Below are 20404 nucleotides of genomic sequence, written 5' to 3' on the forward strand. Positions count from 1 at the left end.
ATACCTAAACTCAGGACGGCCGCCTACCAGGCCAAAAGATATGAAATCAGCACCGGTGGTCCTCTTCTGTCCATTATAAAGGATCATACCTGCACATGAAGTGAAAAAGTAGGTGCAATGCTACAGTATGAATTTGCCCTAACTAACCAAACGCTCTAACAATGCTGGGTTGCGTTTTAACTCATGGCTGGGTCAGATATTAACAAACCAAACTGTTTGGTTAAATCATGGGTGGGCATTCCTGGTCCTGGAGGGCCACTGTCCTGCAAAGTTTAGCACCCTAACCTGAAATATAATCAAAGGCAAATCTCTTTTTTATTGTTTCCTAACCTTTGTAAGGCGCTCTGGATAAAAGTGTCTGCTAAATGCCCAAATGTACTTGGAAATGAGACTCAGTTGTGTTTGATTAGGGTTGGAGCTAAACATTGCAGGACAGTGAACCTCCAGGACCAGAAGTTGGGTTTGTCCATATTTTCCCCAACCATAGGGTTAAAATAACCCAGCATGTTTTAGAGAGTTTCTCTGTCTTTGTAAGCTGACAGTTAGGTAGCATGCTGAGGGAAAAGCTGTTGGCTTATGGAAGCAGCGTGCGCTGCCACGTTTAGCATCTCACATTATTGCCAACACAAGCCACATGCATGGGCACATGCCATGACTCTGCCCTGCCTTTATCACTTGGCCATATTGACTGTAAGCTACTGTGTGTAAACATCATATCACGCTGTGTTTTCAGTTTGTGTTGTTTTCACTATCAAAGGATGAAGATATATGAAGAATATACTAAACTTTTGAGGGATATACTAAACTTTTGGCTATAAAGAATCAGTGGTTAAAATTACTTTTTCTAGATGTTTGGCAATGAAAGATGGTTCAGTACCCACTTTATTTGGAACAACATGCGTCTCTTAACCACAACCTGTTAGTATGATTCTAGCTACATACTTGCTTAAATGAGTGTATAAATGTTAATGTCTGTCGTTGTTTTTATAACCTGGACTAATAATGAATGATGTGTATTGATGTTGTTTTTAAACTCTTAATATACTGTTAGAGAGTCACGTTAGCAAGCGGTTAACGCCTGCTCACTTACGGTTATGCTATGAGCCGATTAGTTTACATAAATGCTTAAATGAGTGTAAAATGTTAGTTTCTATTGTCATTTTTATTGCTTGGATTAATGATGAATGATGTCGTTGTTTAAACTCTTAATATACTGTCAGAGAGTCACGTTAGCAAGCGGCTAATGCTCACTTACGGTTTTGCTATGACCCGGTTAGCTTACATAAATGCTTAAATGAGTGTAAAATGTTAGTTTCTATCGTCATTTTTATTGCTTGGATTAATGATGAATGATGTAGTTGTTTAAACTCTTAATATACTGTCAGAGAGTCACGTTAGCAAGCGGCTAATGCTCACTTACGGTTTTGCTATGACCCGGTTAGCTTACATAAATGCTTAAATGAGTGTAAAATGTTAGTTTCTATCATGTTAGCACTAGGTCAATACATGTTGCACTATTGTTGGTCTGTGCCACTGATCTGTGGTCTGTGCGGAGACTCAGTTGACCAATCAGAGCAGAGTAGGCTACTGAAAGGTGGAGTTTAGGCAGACTAAGTCGTTGAACGGCTTCACGTGAATCGTTTGGGATCTCTGAGAAATGGGGTAATTTTAAATTTATATTTTGAGAAAATGACAGTGTTTTTTGACCTTACATGCATTTAAACCTGTTGTCCGGGACTTATAAACAGTGATAGGACGCTTAAAATTGGCATCCTACTGGCTCTTTAAAATGAACTACAGTACCAAGCTTGCTGAAATATGACATTTTCCTATTTTATAACACTTTTCTATACAGTATATTGCCTTTGAATATTTTTTGCAAAGGCTTCAATCACCAATTTAACCATTTCTGTATACAGTACAGTAGTTCTAGATTATGAATACATACCGGATAACAGTTTAAACAGCAGTCCAACCACACTATACCTATTGCACATTTAAGCACTGTAAAAAAGCTGTTTAAGCTTCAGTCAGTTCATTATATCATTCTTGCATCATGCTTGCAATCAACCAACTCAGCGAGAAGCAGAAAAGTCTTAATGAACATTATAATCTGCCGTCATGCCTGCATATGTTCATAAGTGCCCTTCTGATGAATATGCTGAGCTGCATTGCTGCATGGTTAACAGCTCTTCTGAGAACCAATGGGCAGCGCCTGCTACAGCATTATTAAATCCTGCAGCAGGTGCACCCAGGTACATTCTCAGTCAAGCAACCAGACTCACCGGAATATAAAATGAGCCCTTCATACCAATAAGATGTGAACAAGGGTAAAAAACAAAAGGAGAGAAGTGTTTACTCACAAACATTTAAAGAAAACTGGACATAGATTTCATCAAATAGAGTGCATCTTTATGCATCTACAGAGATGTAGTACTGGTCATTACATTTAAAGGAACAGTTATCTTTCCAAACCTGTATGACTTTCTATTTTGCATGCAACATTAAAGGGGCATGGCACAAGACTTTTTTAAGATGTCAAATAAATCTTTGGTGTCCCCAGAGCACATATGTGAAGTTTTAGCTCAGAACACCATATAAATAATTTATAATAGCATGTTTAAACTGCCACTTTGTAGGTGTGTGCAAAAATGTGCCGTTTTGGGTGTGTCCTTTAAAATGCAAATGAGCCGATAAAATTCAAACACTGATCACAATGATGGTGGTTTGTTGCAATTAAAACTTAATAATTAGTGCTTTTCTCTGCACTAAATGGCAGTGTTGTGGTTGGATAGTGCAGATTAAGGGGCGGTATTATTATAATAAGAGCTCCTTATGACATCATAGTTAGGGTTAGGGTATTTTTTCATGTGCTTGTAGAGAATGGTTTACCAAAACTAAGTTACTGGGTTGATCTTTTTCACATTTTCTAGGTTGATAGAAGCACTGGGGACCCAATCATAGCACTTAAACATGGAAAAAGTCAGATTTTCATGCCATGGCCCCTTTAAATAAATTGTTTTGTATTAAGTTATCCTGTAGAATAGCTGGTCCCCATCCACTTTAATCTGCCAGATATAGATTTTTTGCATTAAATCCATACAGGCTTGTAATGACATTTTTGGTTAAACTTTAGTTTCAACACATAAACACGAAAGCCATTAAGAATTGCATAACCTTTCAATATAAATGTGCATGTGTACTGCTTTTGAGCATCCTTACCGTCAACATTATCCGGCCTGAAGGTAATTTTAATGCTGAATGCTTTGTAAGAGTTTTTGATGGTCGGCAGTGTGAGGTAAGAGAGAGGCTCCTGGGTAAATTGAGGCATCACTCTCTCATGAAAAAAAAAAACATATGAAGAAACAGTCTGTATTTACAGTTGAAGCAGAAATGCATAACGTCAAAAAAACATAATCCTGTTATGTCAGTGCTGTATAATAGTAAAGAATGCAGAAAGACACACTTTGACACACTTGACCCCAAAATGTATCTCAAGCAGAAATATTTGATAATGTCTGATAAGTGATAGTTGACCAGGTGTGCCGTAACTGTAGTACAGATTTATGTTCATTTATTTGGTTCATGTTCAACCACAGACATTACATAATGATACAGATATAAAGGTACTGCCGTCACTAAGCCATGATTACAGACAAGCAGCACCGTTAACTGCAGATCTACAGTAGAAAAACTGTAATTATAGATTCAACTGTCACAGGAAAGACATCCGAGCTCCTGTTTTAAGTTGCATAACATGTCATTGATGACTCACCATGAACCAGGAGTTTAGTAAAGGCCTCGACTTTCCCATGCTTATTGGCAGCTGTGCACACGTATAGTCCAGCATCTGTATGTGTGACCGCGGGAACTGTCAGTACATGACCATCCTGTCTGCACTTGGATGGCAACTCGTTGTCCACCTTAAAAAAAAACATACATTCAGTGTATGTATAATGTTTTGAATAATATCGGTATGTATAGGTAATAGGTTATTTATAACCAAAAATAAAATTGATTCTGCTGCTGTGTAAACGTAGTCATGATTTAGTTAAATTTAACACAAACCTCTTAAAGTGACATATTTAAAAAAGAAATTCCTGTGAAAATAATTTCTTCAAGCCATAAAATAGCTTAAATGTAGCACTACATCCTTGTTACTTTTAGGCTACGTTTACACAGAAACGATCTGAAGAGAAAACGCACAAGTGTTGTTGCGTTATCAATTTTTTATTCTGCGTTTTGGGGGTGAAATCTGCGTGCATATGGTAAAGCAAAAGTGTGTGATATTCTATGTAGTATGCACTCCAGGCGGCTAGGTGGCAACGTGAAGCACTGACACACAACAACAACAACAAGTCCACGCGCCTGCGTACAACCTTCTTCCTTATTCTCCCAGGTCTCGTCCAAAGGGGTCTGGTTTGCCTCCGACGAATTGGCGCATCAACAATTTGATAGAGGTAATTAATGCACCTTCTCTAATCAGAAATACTATCTGTGAATATTTCGTACAACTGCTAAAAAGACTCTTGTATATTTATCAGAGCTGCTATGGCAACTTGAAGGTCTGATGTATGGAAATAATCCGACATGTTCATTGTTATTTTTTCCTGAACTGGCGCATGCCTCTGCCGTAAACGTGTACGCGAAGAGAGCCACCACGAGCAGACTTTGGTTTTTACCCTTTAGACGGGAACGCAACGGTAGAGCGTTTTTAAGATTTCCACTCTGGAGAGTAATTTCACTTTTTAGCAATTTTAAGCCCCAAAAACGCCGTTGCCGTGTAAACGAAAGGCACTTCCGATAAAATATTTTTGTGTTTTTTTCACCCTCGAGCGTTCTCGTGTAAACAGGGCCTTAGTATACACAGTTTCATAAATATGCAAATTAATCTCCGCCTCCACTCAATTACACCAATTGCTGCTAGCCAGTCTCAAGAAATGATGTACCTATACTGTCACGAATTTCCGTGTTTTTTTGTGATTGTATCACAAACTTCTGTTTTTTGTCATTGCCACATATTGGTTACTCAACTGCTTTTTCCAATTTTCAAATAATTGTCGCTTCGGTTTAGGGTTAGATTTGGCGTTTGTGTTAGGATGTCACTTTAAATATTGGTTTATGCTATTTTTTTTATATTTTCTGATTTTTAAAACATTGTCGCCTGGCGTTAGGGTTAGAGTTGGGTCTGGGTAAGGATGTTATTTTATGTAAATGTAACCCTAAACCGAAGCGACGATGGTAAGAAAATAGGACAAAACAGTTGAGTAACCAATACGTGACAATGACACATAAACAGAAATTCATGATACGATCACGAAAAAACGCGGAAATTCGTGACAGAAACATGAAAAAGAATCCAAAAATTACGTGACTATAGGTACGTAATCACACGTTGACATTATTGGTTACTTGTGAGGCCGAAAACAGGGATGGTTTCAATTCAAATTACATTTTTAAGCTTGTGTTTGGAGAACTGCAGTTTAAAATCACCATGAAATTGAAATTATTTTTTTAAGGAAAATACTGTAGTGTTTTTTATATACTGTATATAAATGACTTATCTGTGCACTTCATCATTTTTAAAAAATGTGTCCACTTTTTTAGCATAGGGCAACATAACAACATGTAAAAAAAGAGTTACCTTTGACCATGTGATGGTTGGAACTGGATATCCAGATGCTATGCAGGGAAAGATCGCATCGGAGCCCACTGTCACTTCCTTTGTCTCGGGTTGTGCAGCGATCTCAGGCAAGGCTACAAAATACATAATCTTCTCATTATGAAGACTCACAATCATGCTATTGTACTGAATCTAAGTGTTTACCAAACTCTACAATAATGGCTAAAGAATCTGGGTATAATAATAAATCAATAAACCCATGTACTAACCCTGGATTTTGAGGTCGACATCGGATTGCACAGAGCCCACATTGTTGGATGCGGTACAACGATATTTTCCCCTGTCTGCTTCGGTCACCTGCTCAATCCTCAAAACATTCCCCTTCACCACAACATGATTGGGAAGAGTGCCCCCCACCTTACTCCACCTCACCGACGGCTGAGGATCACCCTCAGCATGGCATTCAAACTCCACTGAGTTCCCCACCATCACCGTCTGCACTGATGTGCGCACATTGATCATCACTTTTGGAAGAGCTGTGAAGAAAAAAACGTAGAACTTGGGGAACTGATTTATAATGTACAGTAACCAAATTGAATACTCGGTCTGTTGAAGGACCTTGAATGGTGAGTTTGGCACTGTCCTGAGCCTGTCCGTACAGACTTCTTGCTCTGCACGTGTAGATTCCCTCATTGCTTTGCTCAAGGTTCTCGATTCTGTCCAAAGCAAATGTTGTTAATAAAAGACATGCAAAATAATTAGACAAAAATACCAAAATGGTTTGTAACTGGATTTTTTATTTTGTATTCCATTTATATGTATTCCATTTTTGGTGCCATACGACAGTGGTTCCCAAACTTTTTCAGCGTGTGTATGGTGCGTTCCTTCGCGGCCCCCCAAAGAAAATTTGTGACAAAAAATTTTCTAAACTCAACATTTTACTAAAACACATATTAAATTATACAAAAAAGTAGTGCTTTTGGTTAGTAGCCTTATTTTTTTATGTTTAATTACACAGAATTCATGGTAAATTAATGTATTTTATAAAATGTCATAAAACTGGGGCCCCCTGGCACCATCTTGCGGCCCCCCTGGGGGCCCCGCCCCCCAGTTTGAAAACCCCTGCCATAGGACATAAACAAACAAACAAACAAAAAGTCTAGTAGTTTCAATTATCATCTTTTTTTGTAAGTGGGATTTAAAACCCACCTGCCCCCTTGGTCTGAATGGGAATGATGCTTTTGGATTTGAGGTGTCACTTACCTGAGCACTCCATTATAAATGTGATGATTTGGTGGTAGAACTCCGCCCTCCTTCAGCCACTCGATCTGAATCTGAGACCCTCCTTTAGCAGAGCAGGTAAACTCCACAGCGCTCCCAAGAGCCTTCACTTCCACCTGAGGGGACACTTTTATAGACAGGGGTGCTGCGAACAGAGAGAGCATAAAGTCAATTTACATTTATTAATTTAGCAGACACTTTGAACCAAAGCAACTCGCAGTGCATTCAACCAATACATATTTATCCGTATGTGTGTTCCCATGACCTTTGAACTGCTGACACAATGCTCTACTAATGAGAACACTAATACTAATAATTTGTGAGACTGACAGAGTGCACAACACAAAAGTACTCACATCGGACAGAGACTCTGGCCAGCGCTTCGCTCGTTCCGACCTTGTTGCTGGAGATACATTTGTACGTCCCTGCATCGCTATCTGTGGCCAGGTTGATCTGAAGGTCTCCTCCCTGCACCTGAGCGGTACGAGGCAAGGTGCCATTGACCTTACTCCATTCATAGCGCAGCGGTGGGGTACCATGGGCCAGGCACTGCAGACGAATTACTTCACCCACTCGCACCGACAAGTCGTCGGGCAAGGAAGTGGCATAGGGTGGGGCTGTGTCGCGCAAAGAAATGTCAGTTAGAGGATGTTGAAGAATTTACAAGCTTTGCTTTACAAGAACCTTAACCTTAGTTAACTTCAAATTCAAGGACCTTTCAAGGACTTTCCAGGTCCAATACCCTCAAATTTAAGGACTAAATATGGGAACACATTTCAAGTGAAAGCAAGGTTACATTGTGTTACTTTTAACGATACATTGTTACAGTTCTGTTTCGAGGGAACTCGCGCTGCGTCACTGCGGTGACACTTTGGGGACAACTCCAGGGGTAAGTGCGTCTGAATGTGTATATCAAATTCAACCAATGGTGAGGCTTAACGATAAAGACAGGGTGACGCGGGAGCCAGAAAGTATATTGCTATCTGAAATATTGCCAAAGACGACATTACAGGGACACAGGAAGTATGGCAAGGGAGACACAGCGTCTCGTTCCCTTCTCAGGGAACAACAGTTACATACGTAACCCGAGTTGTCAAACACAACTATGCAAAAAAGCATTTCCCAGGGCCTTGAATCCCCCCCCCCAGATTCACAAACTTTCAAGGATTTCAAGGACCCGTAGGAACCCTGTATATGGTTCACATATCTACTCTGGGGAGGGACACTAAAGATTTATTTTACATCTTAAAAACGTCCTATGAATTGTCCTCTTTAAACAAACAAGGGAAAATAAGAATCATCTATAAACAAGTACAGCTTACTGTCTACTTCCAGCATGATGGTGGCTTCACTGACGCCCATGTGGTTAGTGGCATTGCAGACATATTGACCTGAATCCTGACGACCCACATTAGACAAAACCAGACTGTTGTTAACTATCTTGTGTCTCCAAGGCAGAGAAGACCGTTCTTTAGACCAAGTTATGGTGGGCTTAGGGAATCCTAAGAACAGTAAGAGAGGTCAGAAGTCATCCATGTGTGCATTAGACACTGACACGTTTATATCAGCATGTGCTATTATTACTCTTCATTAACAGCCATAGCATTCAACAATTGGATGTGGTTGTACCTACCATGAGCTTCGCAGTGAAGTGTGGCGGTCGATCCCTCTACCACAACTATCATAGGCTCACGTACGATGACTCTGGGAATGGTTGGTATCTGAGGTCCACCTTCTACGATCACATCTACTCGAGTCTCAGTTGTGCCCTGGTTGCTCTGTGCCGTGCACACATATGTGCCCGAGTCTTCTGGGCGTGCAACTAAGATCTGAATACAAAACATACTCGAATTACAATGTTTTTACTCAGTAAATCGTGATAGAATGTAAAACAGGGTCTTCATTTACCAGAAGAAAGGTCCCTTAGTTTATACGCAGTAAGTGCCAGCCAGACTTAAAATACTACACTCAATTTTATACAGTATTACTATAAAATTTCTGAATGAATCTAAATTCAATATTGTCTGAAAGTGATTGCTTATCACCTGCATAATAGCACTTGAATCAGCAGGCACAGGGCTGGTCAGCATTGTCCTGCGATTATTGTCCAGTCTGTGCCATCTGACTGAAGGTCTCGGCTCTCCAGCGGCCTGACACTCAAGATTGATGGGATCCCCAACCCGAACTCGCACCGGTCCTGTAGGTGTTACTACAGCCTTGGGAGATTCTGTAAAAGAAATCAAGAATAAACATCATATTTCTGAGACCTTTATTTATTTACTTTGAACCATATAAGTTAGTGGCAACATAGTTAAATGTGCCATGTTTCATTTTTGTTTGTGCATTTGCAATAGTTATGACTGAATGATCAAACTTGTATTACAAACTTGTTTTTTCTTTGAAACACAAAATAAGTCATTTTAAAGATACAATGAAAGTTAATGGAGACTGGGGATAGGAAGCTACAAAAAAGCACCATAAAAGCATCATAACTAGAACTTATGACTCTTATGATGAATGTATGATAGTCCAGCTCTTCTGAAACAACTGTATGACTGCAGTCACCATTTACTTTCATTGCATCAAAACGAGCAGCTGAAAATGTCTGTATTAAAGGGATAGTTCACCCAAAAATGAAAATAACGTCATTAATGACTCACCCACATGTCGTTCCAGGGTCGTGGGGCCTCCGTTCATCTTCAGAGCACAGTTTGGGATGTTTTATGTTTAGTCTGAGAGCTTGTTGACCCTTCATTGACAATCTACGTATGGTATACTGTCCATGTCCAGAAAGGTAATAAAAACATCATCAAAGTAGTCCATGTGACATCAGTTGGTCAGTTAGAATGTGTTGAAGCATCGAAAATACATTTTGGTCCACAAAAATGACGACTTTATTTAGCATTGTCGTCTCTTTCGCGTCAGTTGTGAAGCGCATGCGCAAGACTAAAGTTACGTGATTGCAGTGACACGGCTGGCGTGTTATCTGGGCGCCCCAGCTGTTTTTTTTTTGTGTGCCTGGGCTTTGTTTACAGTCTGAGGGAGACACACGCTGTAAGTTTGAAAAAAAAAACTTCACAAACATGTCTGAGGATAACACGTCATCCACGTCACTGCAGTCACGTGACGTTAGTCTCAACAGGCGCAGAAGAGAAGACAATGCTTAATAAAGTCGTAATTTTTGTTATTTTTGGACCAAAATGTATTTTCGACGCTTCAACCCATTTTAACTGAGCCACTGATGTCACATGGACTACTTTGTTACCTTTCTGGACATTGACAGTATACCGTGCATAGATTTTCAATGAAGGGTCGACAAGCTCACGAACTAAATATAAAACATCTTAAACTGTGTTCTGAAGATGATCGGAGGTCTTATGAGTTTGGAACAACATGAGGGTGAGTCATTAATGACATTATTTTAATTTTTGGGTGAGCTACCCCTTTAAACAAACAAGGCGAAGTAATAACCACCTATAAACAAGTAAAGCTTACCGCCTACTTCCAGCATGATGGTGGCTTCACTGGTGCCCATGTGGTTAGTGGCATTGCAGACATATTGACCTGAATCCTGACGACCCACATTATGTAAGACCAGAATGTTGCTAACTATCTTGTGTCCCCAGGGCAGAGAAGAGTGTTTTTTAGACCATGTAATGGTGGGCTTAGGGAATCCTATGAGAAGTAAGAGAGGTCGGAAGTCATCCTTTGTGTGCATTAAACACTAATGTATGACTCTTTAATATACTATTGTTCAGTAACGCCATAATATTACAAAAGTGGGTATGGTTGTACCTACCATGAGCTTCGCAGTGAAGTGTGGCGGTGGATCCCTCTGCTACAACTATCAAAGGCTTACGTACGCTGGCTTGGGGAACGGTTGGTATCTGATGTTCTCCTTCTACGATCACATCTACTCGAGTCTCGGTTGTGCCATGGTTGCTCTGTGCTGTGCACACATATGTGCCCGAGTCTTCTGGGCGTGCAACTAAAATCTGAATATAAAACATACTCGGATTATGATGTTTTTATTATAGTTAATCTTGATAGAAAACAGGGTCTTCATTCTTTAACAGGAGAAGATCCTCTCGGTGGATAGACAGAAAGTGCCAGGCTTTCAATTTTATACAGTATTACTGTACTACTTAGTCAGTGAATAGACAAACACTAAACAATACTCAATTTTATACAGTATACTGTAAAAGGGAGTTTTTTAAATCTCTGAATTAATCCAAATTCAATAATGGCTGACAGTGATTGCTTATCACCTGCACACTAGCACTGGAATCAGCAGACGCAGGGCTGGTCAGCATTGTCCTGCGATTATTGTCCAGTCTGTGCCATCTGACTAAAGGTCTCGGCTCTCCAGCAGCCTGGCACATAAGATTGATGGGATCGCCGACCCGGACTCGCACCGGTCCTGTAGGTGTTACTATAGCCTTGGGAGATTCTATGAAAGAAACAAGGTCATAAAAACAGACACTGCAGTTATTCTCAGGACTAACATCACATTTCTGAGACCTTCATTCATTTACGTACTTTGAACCAGTTTACTGTGATTTATAGTGGAAAGTCAGTTCAAACAGATGTGTCGTTTAAGTAATTAAAGTGGTAGTTTATCACATTGACTGACAACATTTTCCTCTAATGTTTGACAACCAGTAAGTTCCCAAATATTTCATTCTAAATATGTAAATTAAGTGTTTTTCAGTTCACACCTAACAATAATTGTTTGTAAAATGTGTTTTATAAAACGGGCAGTTCTCGTTCTTCATTCTGATTGGTTGAAACGCGTTCTAAGCCGTGATAAAATACCCCGTTAACCCCACATTTCTGACCGCATTACATAAGTATCACTGCGCCACTGTTGCTGTGTACTGATTTATGAAAATAAACACCTCACTCTTAAATCATATTTTTTATTTTTCTACAATTGCACACTTAACAGCGATATCCAGATAAATGTCAATAAATATTATTCAGTCATCTCGTCAATAAAGAGAAAACGTTCATATTTCTTCACAAAAATTGAATTATCTCAGCGTTTAGCTGAAAATTTGAGAGGTGATAAGAGAACAAATGAAGGTAGGATGAAACGATTTTTTTTTAAGCGGAGCGTGTGTTCTTTCATTTGATATATTTTATGTTTATTTAAAGAAAAAATTGTTGTTCTGGAAGCCATTAAACTAAAACTGGGTGGCAACTTTAAAAAAAAAAACGCTGACGAGGAAAGGGTTAAAGTTAAGCATGCTTCCACGCATATTTAATCATCACTTCAACAGTTGCACAATATAAATGTTAATGTATAAATGAGAATAATGTTGATTTATTAAAATAAACACTACAGTCTTTAATCATATGTTCATGTGTCTTTGCTGCGTCTGTGTTGCTTGGGAACTGCGCTCTGTTGCAGACACACTTGATTCGGAGGAACTACTTTGTTAGGCGGAAGAGTAATATTTGTACTAATATAATTACAACTTGTTTATGTTTTATTTTATGAATCCTGCTATGCATATGAAGTAACGTTTTATAAATGCAATAAGCCCCGCAAAGCAGTGGGGTTACAGTGCATTTTATAACAGCTAAGGGGGTTTTAGGCACGACAACGCCCCTTAGCTGTTATAAAATGCACTGGTAACACACTGCTTCTTGGGGCTTATTGCTTTAGTTTAAAACCTTTGTCCTATATTATTAATATTATTATTATTATTAATAAGAATAACTAGTATTATTATTATAAATATTATTATTATAATTATACTTTGTTTTTATATAGTGTCTTTAAAAGTGCCTATACCTCAAAGTGTTGTACAGTCAAAAAATCTTTATGTGTCCAGATACCTTTTGTGTCCTACTGTGTTTTGTAAACTATAATAAGTATGTCTTTTAAAATGCTTCCTAACCTCTCACAATAAGCAACATGTTGTGAGTAATTGCATACAAGTTACTGGCAATACAGTAATAGGTGCCCTGGGTTTTGCTTGTGAATTATTAAACTTTTATAACAAATTAGATTTACTTTGGAAAACAAAGGGAGACATTTTAAAAATGAAAGTAAATGGAGACTGGGCTGGTAAGCTACAAAAAGTATAAAAAAAGCACCATTAAATCATCAACTAGACCAGAGGTGCCCAAACCAGGGCCCACGGGTCAAAGTTGGCCCCCAATAACCTTTACTTTGGCCTGTCATGCCACGTGCGATAAGAAAAAAGGATAAACATCATTGACCCAGATGTTTATGTTTCTAATATTTTTTTTCTAAAATGAAACTTTTTTTGTTCATTACAAATATGTAAATTGAAATTAAATGCAAGGAATTACAAATGAATAAATTATTCTTTAATGTACATGCATACTTGATGGTGTATAGCATGTGTCACGAAACTGACCGAACTCGGATACTATAGGCTAATAATGGCGAGGTCAAGGCAGTGGCAAACAGACAATAGGAAATTTAAAATTGATTGGCAAAATTATTTTTTTTTACAGCAGTTACCTTTGAAAATAAAACTGCATTAGTTATGCATAAACAGAGTAATGTTCGCTTATTAAAGCCGCTCTATGCATTTTCGGCGTTTTTGTCAAACAGCGACCCCTAGAGTCGCTGGAGAATACTTGCAACTGTCGTAATTTTCCACTCTTGTACTCCGAAGATAATGACCAGGTAATGTTTCACAATTTCATACAAATATTAGGCTACTGCATAGTCTACTAAACTACAGATGATGGTAATAGGATAAAAAGAAGTTTATTCCAAGTGTAGAGTGCATATATTAATAAAGTACCGCGTTTGCTAGCTTATAACGTTTTTAAAAGATGTTAAAAGATGGCTGTGTCTCATATGACCTTGTTATTTGTACACGGTGTGACTATACAAATCACAACACATAAAAAGGAAAATGTTTGCGTTATTATATCACTTATTGGGAGCAGTTTGCTAGCTGGAGCCATTAACTTTCAGTCTTTGTGCTAAGCTAAGCTAGCGGGGGCTGCGTCAGACAGAGTTACATGTGGGCGTGTTCCTTTAAATATTAGAAAATGATAAATTATGAGAATCAGGGCAACTTGATTTTTGGCCCTTGGTAGGAAAAAGTTTGGGCACCCCTGAACTAGACCATATGATTCCTATGTTAATGATAGTCCAGCTCTTCTGAAACGACTGTATGACTGCAGTCACCATTTACTTTTATTGCGTTTAAAAGAGCAGCTGAAAAAGTCTGTATTAAACAAACAAGCCAATTAATAACCACCTAGAAACAGCTTACCGCCTACTTCCAGCATGATGGTGACTTCACTGGTGCCCATGTGGTTAGTGGCATTGCAAATGTAATGACCAGAGTCCTGACGACGCACATTAGTTATGACCAGGCTGTTATCTACTGCCTTGTGTCTCCAAGGTAGAGAAGATCGGTCTTTAGACCAAGTGATGGTGGGCTTAGGGAATCCTAAGAGAAGAGAGGTCAGAAGGCATCCATTAATACACTAATGTATGACACTGAGTAATCACTGTTGTTCATTAACAGCTATAAAATTGAGTATGGTTGTACCTACCATGAACTTCGCAGTGAAGTGTGGCGGTGGATCCCTCTGCTACAACTATCACAGGCTCACGTACACTGACTCGGGGAACGGTTGGTATCTGATGTTCTCCTTCTACGATCACATCTACTCGAGTCTCGGTTGTGCCCTGGTTATTCTGTGCAATGCACACATATGTGCCAGAGTCTTCTGGGCGCGCAACTAAGATCTGAATACAAAACATACACGGATTATGATGTTTTTACTATAGTAAGTCTTAACAGAATGTAAAATAGGGTTTCATTTTTTACCAGGAGAAGATCCCCTTGGTGGATAGACAGAAAGTGTCAGGCTTTTAAATGCAATAGTCAATTTATACAGTATTACTGTATAAGGGGGTTCTGTTTAAGCAAAATGAATCCAAATTCAATAATGGCTGAAAGTGATTGCTTATCACCTGCACACTAGCAATGGAATCAGCAGACGCGAGGCTGGTCAGAATTGTCCTGCGATTATTGTCCAGTCTGTGCCATCTGACTGAAGGTCTCGGCTCTCCAGCGGCCTGGCACATAAGATTAATGGGATCGCCGACCCGGACTCGCACCGGTCCTGTAGGTGTTACTATAGTTTTGGGAGATTCTATGAAAGAAAACAAGCACATAAAACAGACCGCAGTTATTCTCCAAACAAACATCACATGTCTGAGACCTTCACTCATTTACGTTTACCTAATTCATGTAATTTATATAAGAAAGGTAGTTCATCACAGTTATTTGTTTGTGAAATACAACAAACATGTCTTATCCAATGCTGCTCTACCTTTCACAATGAGCGTCACCATGCTTTGAGTACTTCCATACAAGTTTCTGGCAACACATTTATAGGTGCCATGGTTCTTCGCTTGCGCATTGATAATAGTTATGACTGAATTTTCAGGACCAATCACCACATTATCTACAACACATAAAGAACAGAGGCAAAAACATTTACATTTAGTCATCACCCATTTGCATCACATTCATTAAAAATCATAAAAAATCTGGAGTGTATATTATTGTATCTGGGAAAGACTGATTGGTGGTGGGTTTCCATTCTAAGCGTACTGGCGGAGCCCCGCTGTGGACCCTGCACTTGAAACTGGCTGACTCACCCTGCTTCACCACGGCACTGTGTGGCTCAATGGAGATAATGGGGGTCTGAAAACCTACTCCAAAAATAAACCATAACTGTCAGTGATACTGCACAAAATAATAGAAAGCACATTATATATCTGGCAAGCTTCAATCTGCCTCACTGTTTGACCACCTGGAAATAAAGAGTGTACTGAGATTAAACCAGTGCTTTAAACGATAAAATATGGGATTGGGAATCATATTCCACCTTTATTTGAGTAATCTCTTTGAAAAAGTCTTTGATTTATTTATATGACATCTTACCATAAACCAAACCCTAAAAACAGACTGAGTGATAATAATGTTATTCCCACGCCCAACATGGATGCTGTCCTATCTATAAAATCATGCTATTATTTTTTAGTCAGCATTAAGAAACAGCATCGGCCTGCAGTATGTTACAACATTACGTTCAATAATAATTTGCATAATGAATTTAACTAAAACTGGACATTAAAGAGTACACTTTTTTATTATTTGCCTGTGCATCACTTTTCTCTATTTACTGTGTATTTACTGTAAAGCTTATTTGATACAATATCATAATGTGAAAAGCGCTATAAGAATAAATTCAAAATTAATTGCCCTAAAGATCTTACGGGAGGCACTTGATGTCACAGACACAAATACAGAAGCCTGAAGAGATGATGGGCCGCTCTCTACATGACAGATATATTCTCCAACATCATCTGAAGAGGCTTGCAGGATACGCAGCCGAGTCCCAAGCACCTTCAAATACACATGCAAAAACACGGTTTATACAGGGAAGGATTTAAAGAGCTCATGTGTCTGATAATAGTGCAGACTGGGGAATACCTGATGATTGGATGACAGCAGTCTACCTGCCCGACTCCATTTGACAGAGGTTGAAGAAGTTCCTGGGACACTGCAGTCAAGATCAAGAGCCTCTCCCTCCATTACAGTAGGAGTAGAGGGCTGGATGGTGACTCCAGATGGAAAGATTTCACCTGTTTAGGTAAGAGTAAAACATGTGAGAAATGTAAGTCACAAATCCTATAGAAATGTGTACAAGATTCCTGTTGGGATTCTTTTTAGAATCTGGAACAATCTTAGAGATCTGATCAGGAATTAGTGAAAATCAATGTCATCCTACACTACAGGAACAACAAATGCATACAATACATGATTTTCCTAATACTTCCCTATTCCTTTGAATGTCCTTTGAATTTTATCCAATTGGGAATTAAAATTATCCTCTAACCAGTTCCTTATTAGAATAAAGCTTCCAATAGTGAGCTTGCAAACTTCCTTTGATTTGTATATAGATGCACATACATGTACAGCGGGGAAAATAAGTATTTGACACATCAGCATTTTTTATCAGTAATGGGATTTCTAAATGGGCTATTGGCACAAAATTTCCACCAGACGTAATCAAAACATTTAAGTATACAAGTTGAGTCATAATAAATAAAGTGAAATGACACAGTGAAAAAGTATTGAACACACTTTATTTAATAATTTTGTAGAAAAGCCTTTGTTGACGATTACAGCTTCTAGACACCTCTTGTATGGAGAGACCAGTCGTCTGCATTGCTCAGGAGTGATTCTGGCCCATTCTTCCACAAAAATGGTCTTTACATTTTTAAGGTTCCTTGGGGCTCTTTTTATGAACTTTGATCTTCAGTTCTCTCCATAGATTTTCTATGGGATTTAGGTCAGGCCATTCAAGCAACTTGATTTTCTTTCTTTGAAACCACTTCATTGTTTCCTTGGCCTTGTGTTTTCATTTTCCGCTTTCTGGTAGATGGCAGCAGATCTTTATCCAGAATGTCCCAGTACATTACTCAATTCACCCTGCCTTCAATAATATGAAGTCTGCCAGTACCCCTTGCTGAAAACAGCCCCAATCCACCCGCAAACTTAACTGTTGGTATGGTGTTCTTGGGGTGGTGGGCAGTGCTATTTCTTCTCCAAACATGGTGTGTAGAATGACCATACTATAGTCTCCCAATAATCCACAGGCTTCTCCAAATGCTCTTTCGCAAATTTTAACTGAGCTTAAACATGCCTTTTTTGTTCAGCAATGGAGTCTTGCATGGTGAGCGTACATGGATCCCTTGGCGGTTCAGTGCATTGCTTATAGTTTTCTTTGAAACAACAGTACCTGCTAATGAGAAGTTTTCCTGAAGTTTTGCCTGAGTGGTTCTTGGCTCTTGGAGAACTCTCCTGATTATTCTTAGGACAGGGATCTTACGTGGAGCACCTGATTGTGGCCGGTTTATGGTGAGGTGATGCTCTTTCCATTTCGGGATAATGGCCCCCACAGTGCTCACAGGAACATTCAGCATTCTGGAAATGCACCTAAAACCATTCCCATCAAAATGCTTTTCAACGATAAGATTACGAAAATCTTGAGAGAGTTCTTTACTTTTACCCATCATGAAGTCTTTTCTGTGTGCCTCCTGGGAAATAAGAAGCCTTTATAGGCCATCAATTAGGACTAATGCAGCTGATGTCAATTAGTACTGATAGGGGGCAGGGTTTCTCTCTTAATACTGACAGATTATAGGTGATCTCCTGGCTTTCTATGCCATTTTGCACCTTGTTCGCTTCATGTGTTCAATACTTATTCCCTGTGTCATTTACTTTATCCATTATGACTCAACTTGTATACTTAAATGTTCTGAATTCTTTGTATGAATTTAATATTTGGCTTGATGGCTACATCTGGTGGAAATTTTGTGTGAATAGCCCACTTAGAAATCCCCTTACTGATAAACATGCTGAGGTGTCAAATACTCTTTTTCCCCACTGTATCATTCATGGATCAGATTTCTGTTGGTGACTGATCAGTTTATGGAGAAGACTAACCTTTTTTGACAGAGACCTCAATATAAGCCTCTGAGGACCCAGCACTGTTGGTGCCAACACAGATATATGTGCCAGCATCAGATGATCTAATGTTTGGTACGAGTAGAGTGCCAATGTCAGTCCGCTCCCCACGGGTCTAAGGAGAATATACAGTATATATATATATAAAAGTGTTTATAACATATATTTCATGTGATTTATATCTCAACAAAGTAATTTTGGTCAATATAACAAAATAAACAGATACTGTACCAACAGCAGCGACATCATATGCATTACTTACCTACCTTACAATATACTAAACTAATACAGTTTAAATACATTGTTTTGTTGCCTGGAAAGGAACTTCACATTAATTAAAGTATTATGATGTTACAGCATTTTAGTAATTTATCAAAGGTGAAGTGTGTAATTTCTGCACCTATGTAGCAGGACCAAATGCAATTGCTATCTGAGGGCCCAACATACAGTAACAACAGTGTTACTGTACAATGAATCACTTTTTGTTTGCCTGACAAAATCTAAAAAAATACACTCCTATAGAAATTACAGACTTCACATTATATAATTTCTGCCCATAAATCGAGATAATTGTTATTCTTAATGGTGTTATGGTGCTACAGGTCTACATTAGCAAATTATTTACCTGTAATTACCTGTAATTTATTAATTGGATTGGTGAGGTGGATTAATTCACATAATAATGACAATAGACAGTTAAAGCAGCTACAGCGACTACACTACATATGGTACACATAAATCTAAAGACATCCTGGAATGCAAAGTAACCCTTAGTTTTATAAACTACACAGATTTATGATCATCCCTGGTGCACCTTCGTGTCACATTTTTCACAAGTTACACCCAAGCCCAAAAGCATGTTACTTCAACAGAAATCTCTGAAGGGGACAACATGATCGCACCCGAGACAGGATGGTATTTTTTATCCAGAAGCAAAGCTGCTTAACTCTGATCTAGTGGAGCGTGGCGTCGAGTCCTGTTTAGTTAAATGAGTCTGAAACATTCACAAATTTTCAAAAGCGGACCGTTCTCTAAAGCACACAGTTTTTCTGCATGGCCGCGTGGCAAGGCCAGAGCACACCCTGGGAAAAGCTGACAAAATGCAGGGATGCTCTCAGGCAGAACAAAACAGGCCACAAAGACAAGCGGTATGCAAGAGACCAAAGTCTACCCACCGGTGGAATGGGATGGGTTGCTAATGTCTCATATTTCAAATAACCCAAATCCAACAGTGCATTAACTTAATAAATGTACGATTTAAACAGGCAGTGCACACTCGCATTACAGATATCACTCATTGTTTCAATGTCTATCTAATCTATCATTTTTGGGTGAACTATCCCTTTAAATGCAGCTGATATCAATTAGTAGTGATAGGGGGCAGGATTTCTCTCTCAATACTGATAGATTTCAGGTGATCGTCTGGCTTTCTACTGTATGCCATTTTGCACCTTGTTCTCTTCATGTGTTCAATACTTATTACGTGTCATTTCACTTTATTTATTATGACTCAACTTGTATACTTAAATGTTCTGATTTCTTTGTATAAATTCAATATTTGGATTATCCCTTTAAATGCGACTATCACTCTCAAAACTCTGCAGTGTGAATGCGGCCACAATAAAAGTCACGTGTCTAAATTTTATTTTAAACCGAGTTAACTAAACCTGAAATAAATGGATGTCACACGAACGAGAACATAAATCATGCGTTTAGTTCACATCGATTTTGGTGAGAGCGAGTGAGGCGAGACAGGTGGGATGGGACGCGTGACACAGACATCAGACAAATGGACAGACCTGTAGCTCTTCAATACGTCTCTGTAACACATCGAGACTGTTGCTTTTAAATTGATGGAAACCATGAGAGGGAATTGCCTGAACAAACATCAAGACACAGGGTGAAACAGAAAATAACTCAAAAGAGGGACAAGATGAGTGTTTTAAAAACA

General features: G+C 38.8%; 1 protein-coding gene across 1 annotated transcript in view; it reads right to left on the minus strand.

Annotated features, from left to right (window-relative positions):
- Window positions 1–20404, minus strand: part of hspg2 (heparan sulfate proteoglycan 2) — a 130961-nt gene that overhangs the window by 14142 nt on the left and 96415 nt on the right. The window contains exons 55-78 of the mRNA XM_073875297.1: window positions 20253–20330; window positions 18433–18568; window positions 16414–16565; window positions 16197–16326; window positions 15483–15629; window positions 15245–15376; window positions 14883–15064; window positions 14459–14654; window positions 14173–14352; window positions 11173–11354; window positions 10704–10899; window positions 10400–10579; window positions 8950–9131; window positions 8538–8733; window positions 8227–8406; window positions 7261–7521; window positions 6887–7049; window positions 6242–6339; window positions 5893–6159; window positions 5645–5757; window positions 3776–3923; window positions 3223–3339; window positions 2286–2303; window positions 5–89 (exon numbers count right to left, since the gene is read on the minus strand). Of these exons, the coding sequence (XP_073731398.1) occupies window positions 5–89; window positions 2286–2303; window positions 3223–3339; window positions 3776–3923; window positions 5645–5757; window positions 5893–6159; window positions 6242–6339; window positions 6887–7049; window positions 7261–7521; window positions 8227–8406; window positions 8538–8733; window positions 8950–9131; window positions 10400–10579; window positions 10704–10899; window positions 11173–11354; window positions 14173–14352; window positions 14459–14654; window positions 14883–15064; window positions 15245–15376; window positions 15483–15629; window positions 16197–16326; window positions 16414–16565; window positions 18433–18568; window positions 20253–20330 (3719 nt within the window). The remainder of the gene's footprint in view (window positions 1–4; window positions 90–2285; window positions 2304–3222; window positions 3340–3775; window positions 3924–5644; window positions 5758–5892; window positions 6160–6241; window positions 6340–6886; window positions 7050–7260; window positions 7522–8226; window positions 8407–8537; window positions 8734–8949; window positions 9132–10399; window positions 10580–10703; window positions 10900–11172; window positions 11355–14172; window positions 14353–14458; window positions 14655–14882; window positions 15065–15244; window positions 15377–15482; window positions 15630–16196; window positions 16327–16413; window positions 16566–18432; window positions 18569–20252; window positions 20331–20404) is intronic.

Source organism: Misgurnus anguillicaudatus, chromosome 13, assembly GCF_027580225.2.
Source record: "Misgurnus anguillicaudatus chromosome 13, ASM2758022v2, whole genome shotgun sequence".
NCBI lineage: Eukaryota > Metazoa > Chordata > Actinopteri > Cypriniformes > Cobitidae > Misgurnus > Misgurnus anguillicaudatus.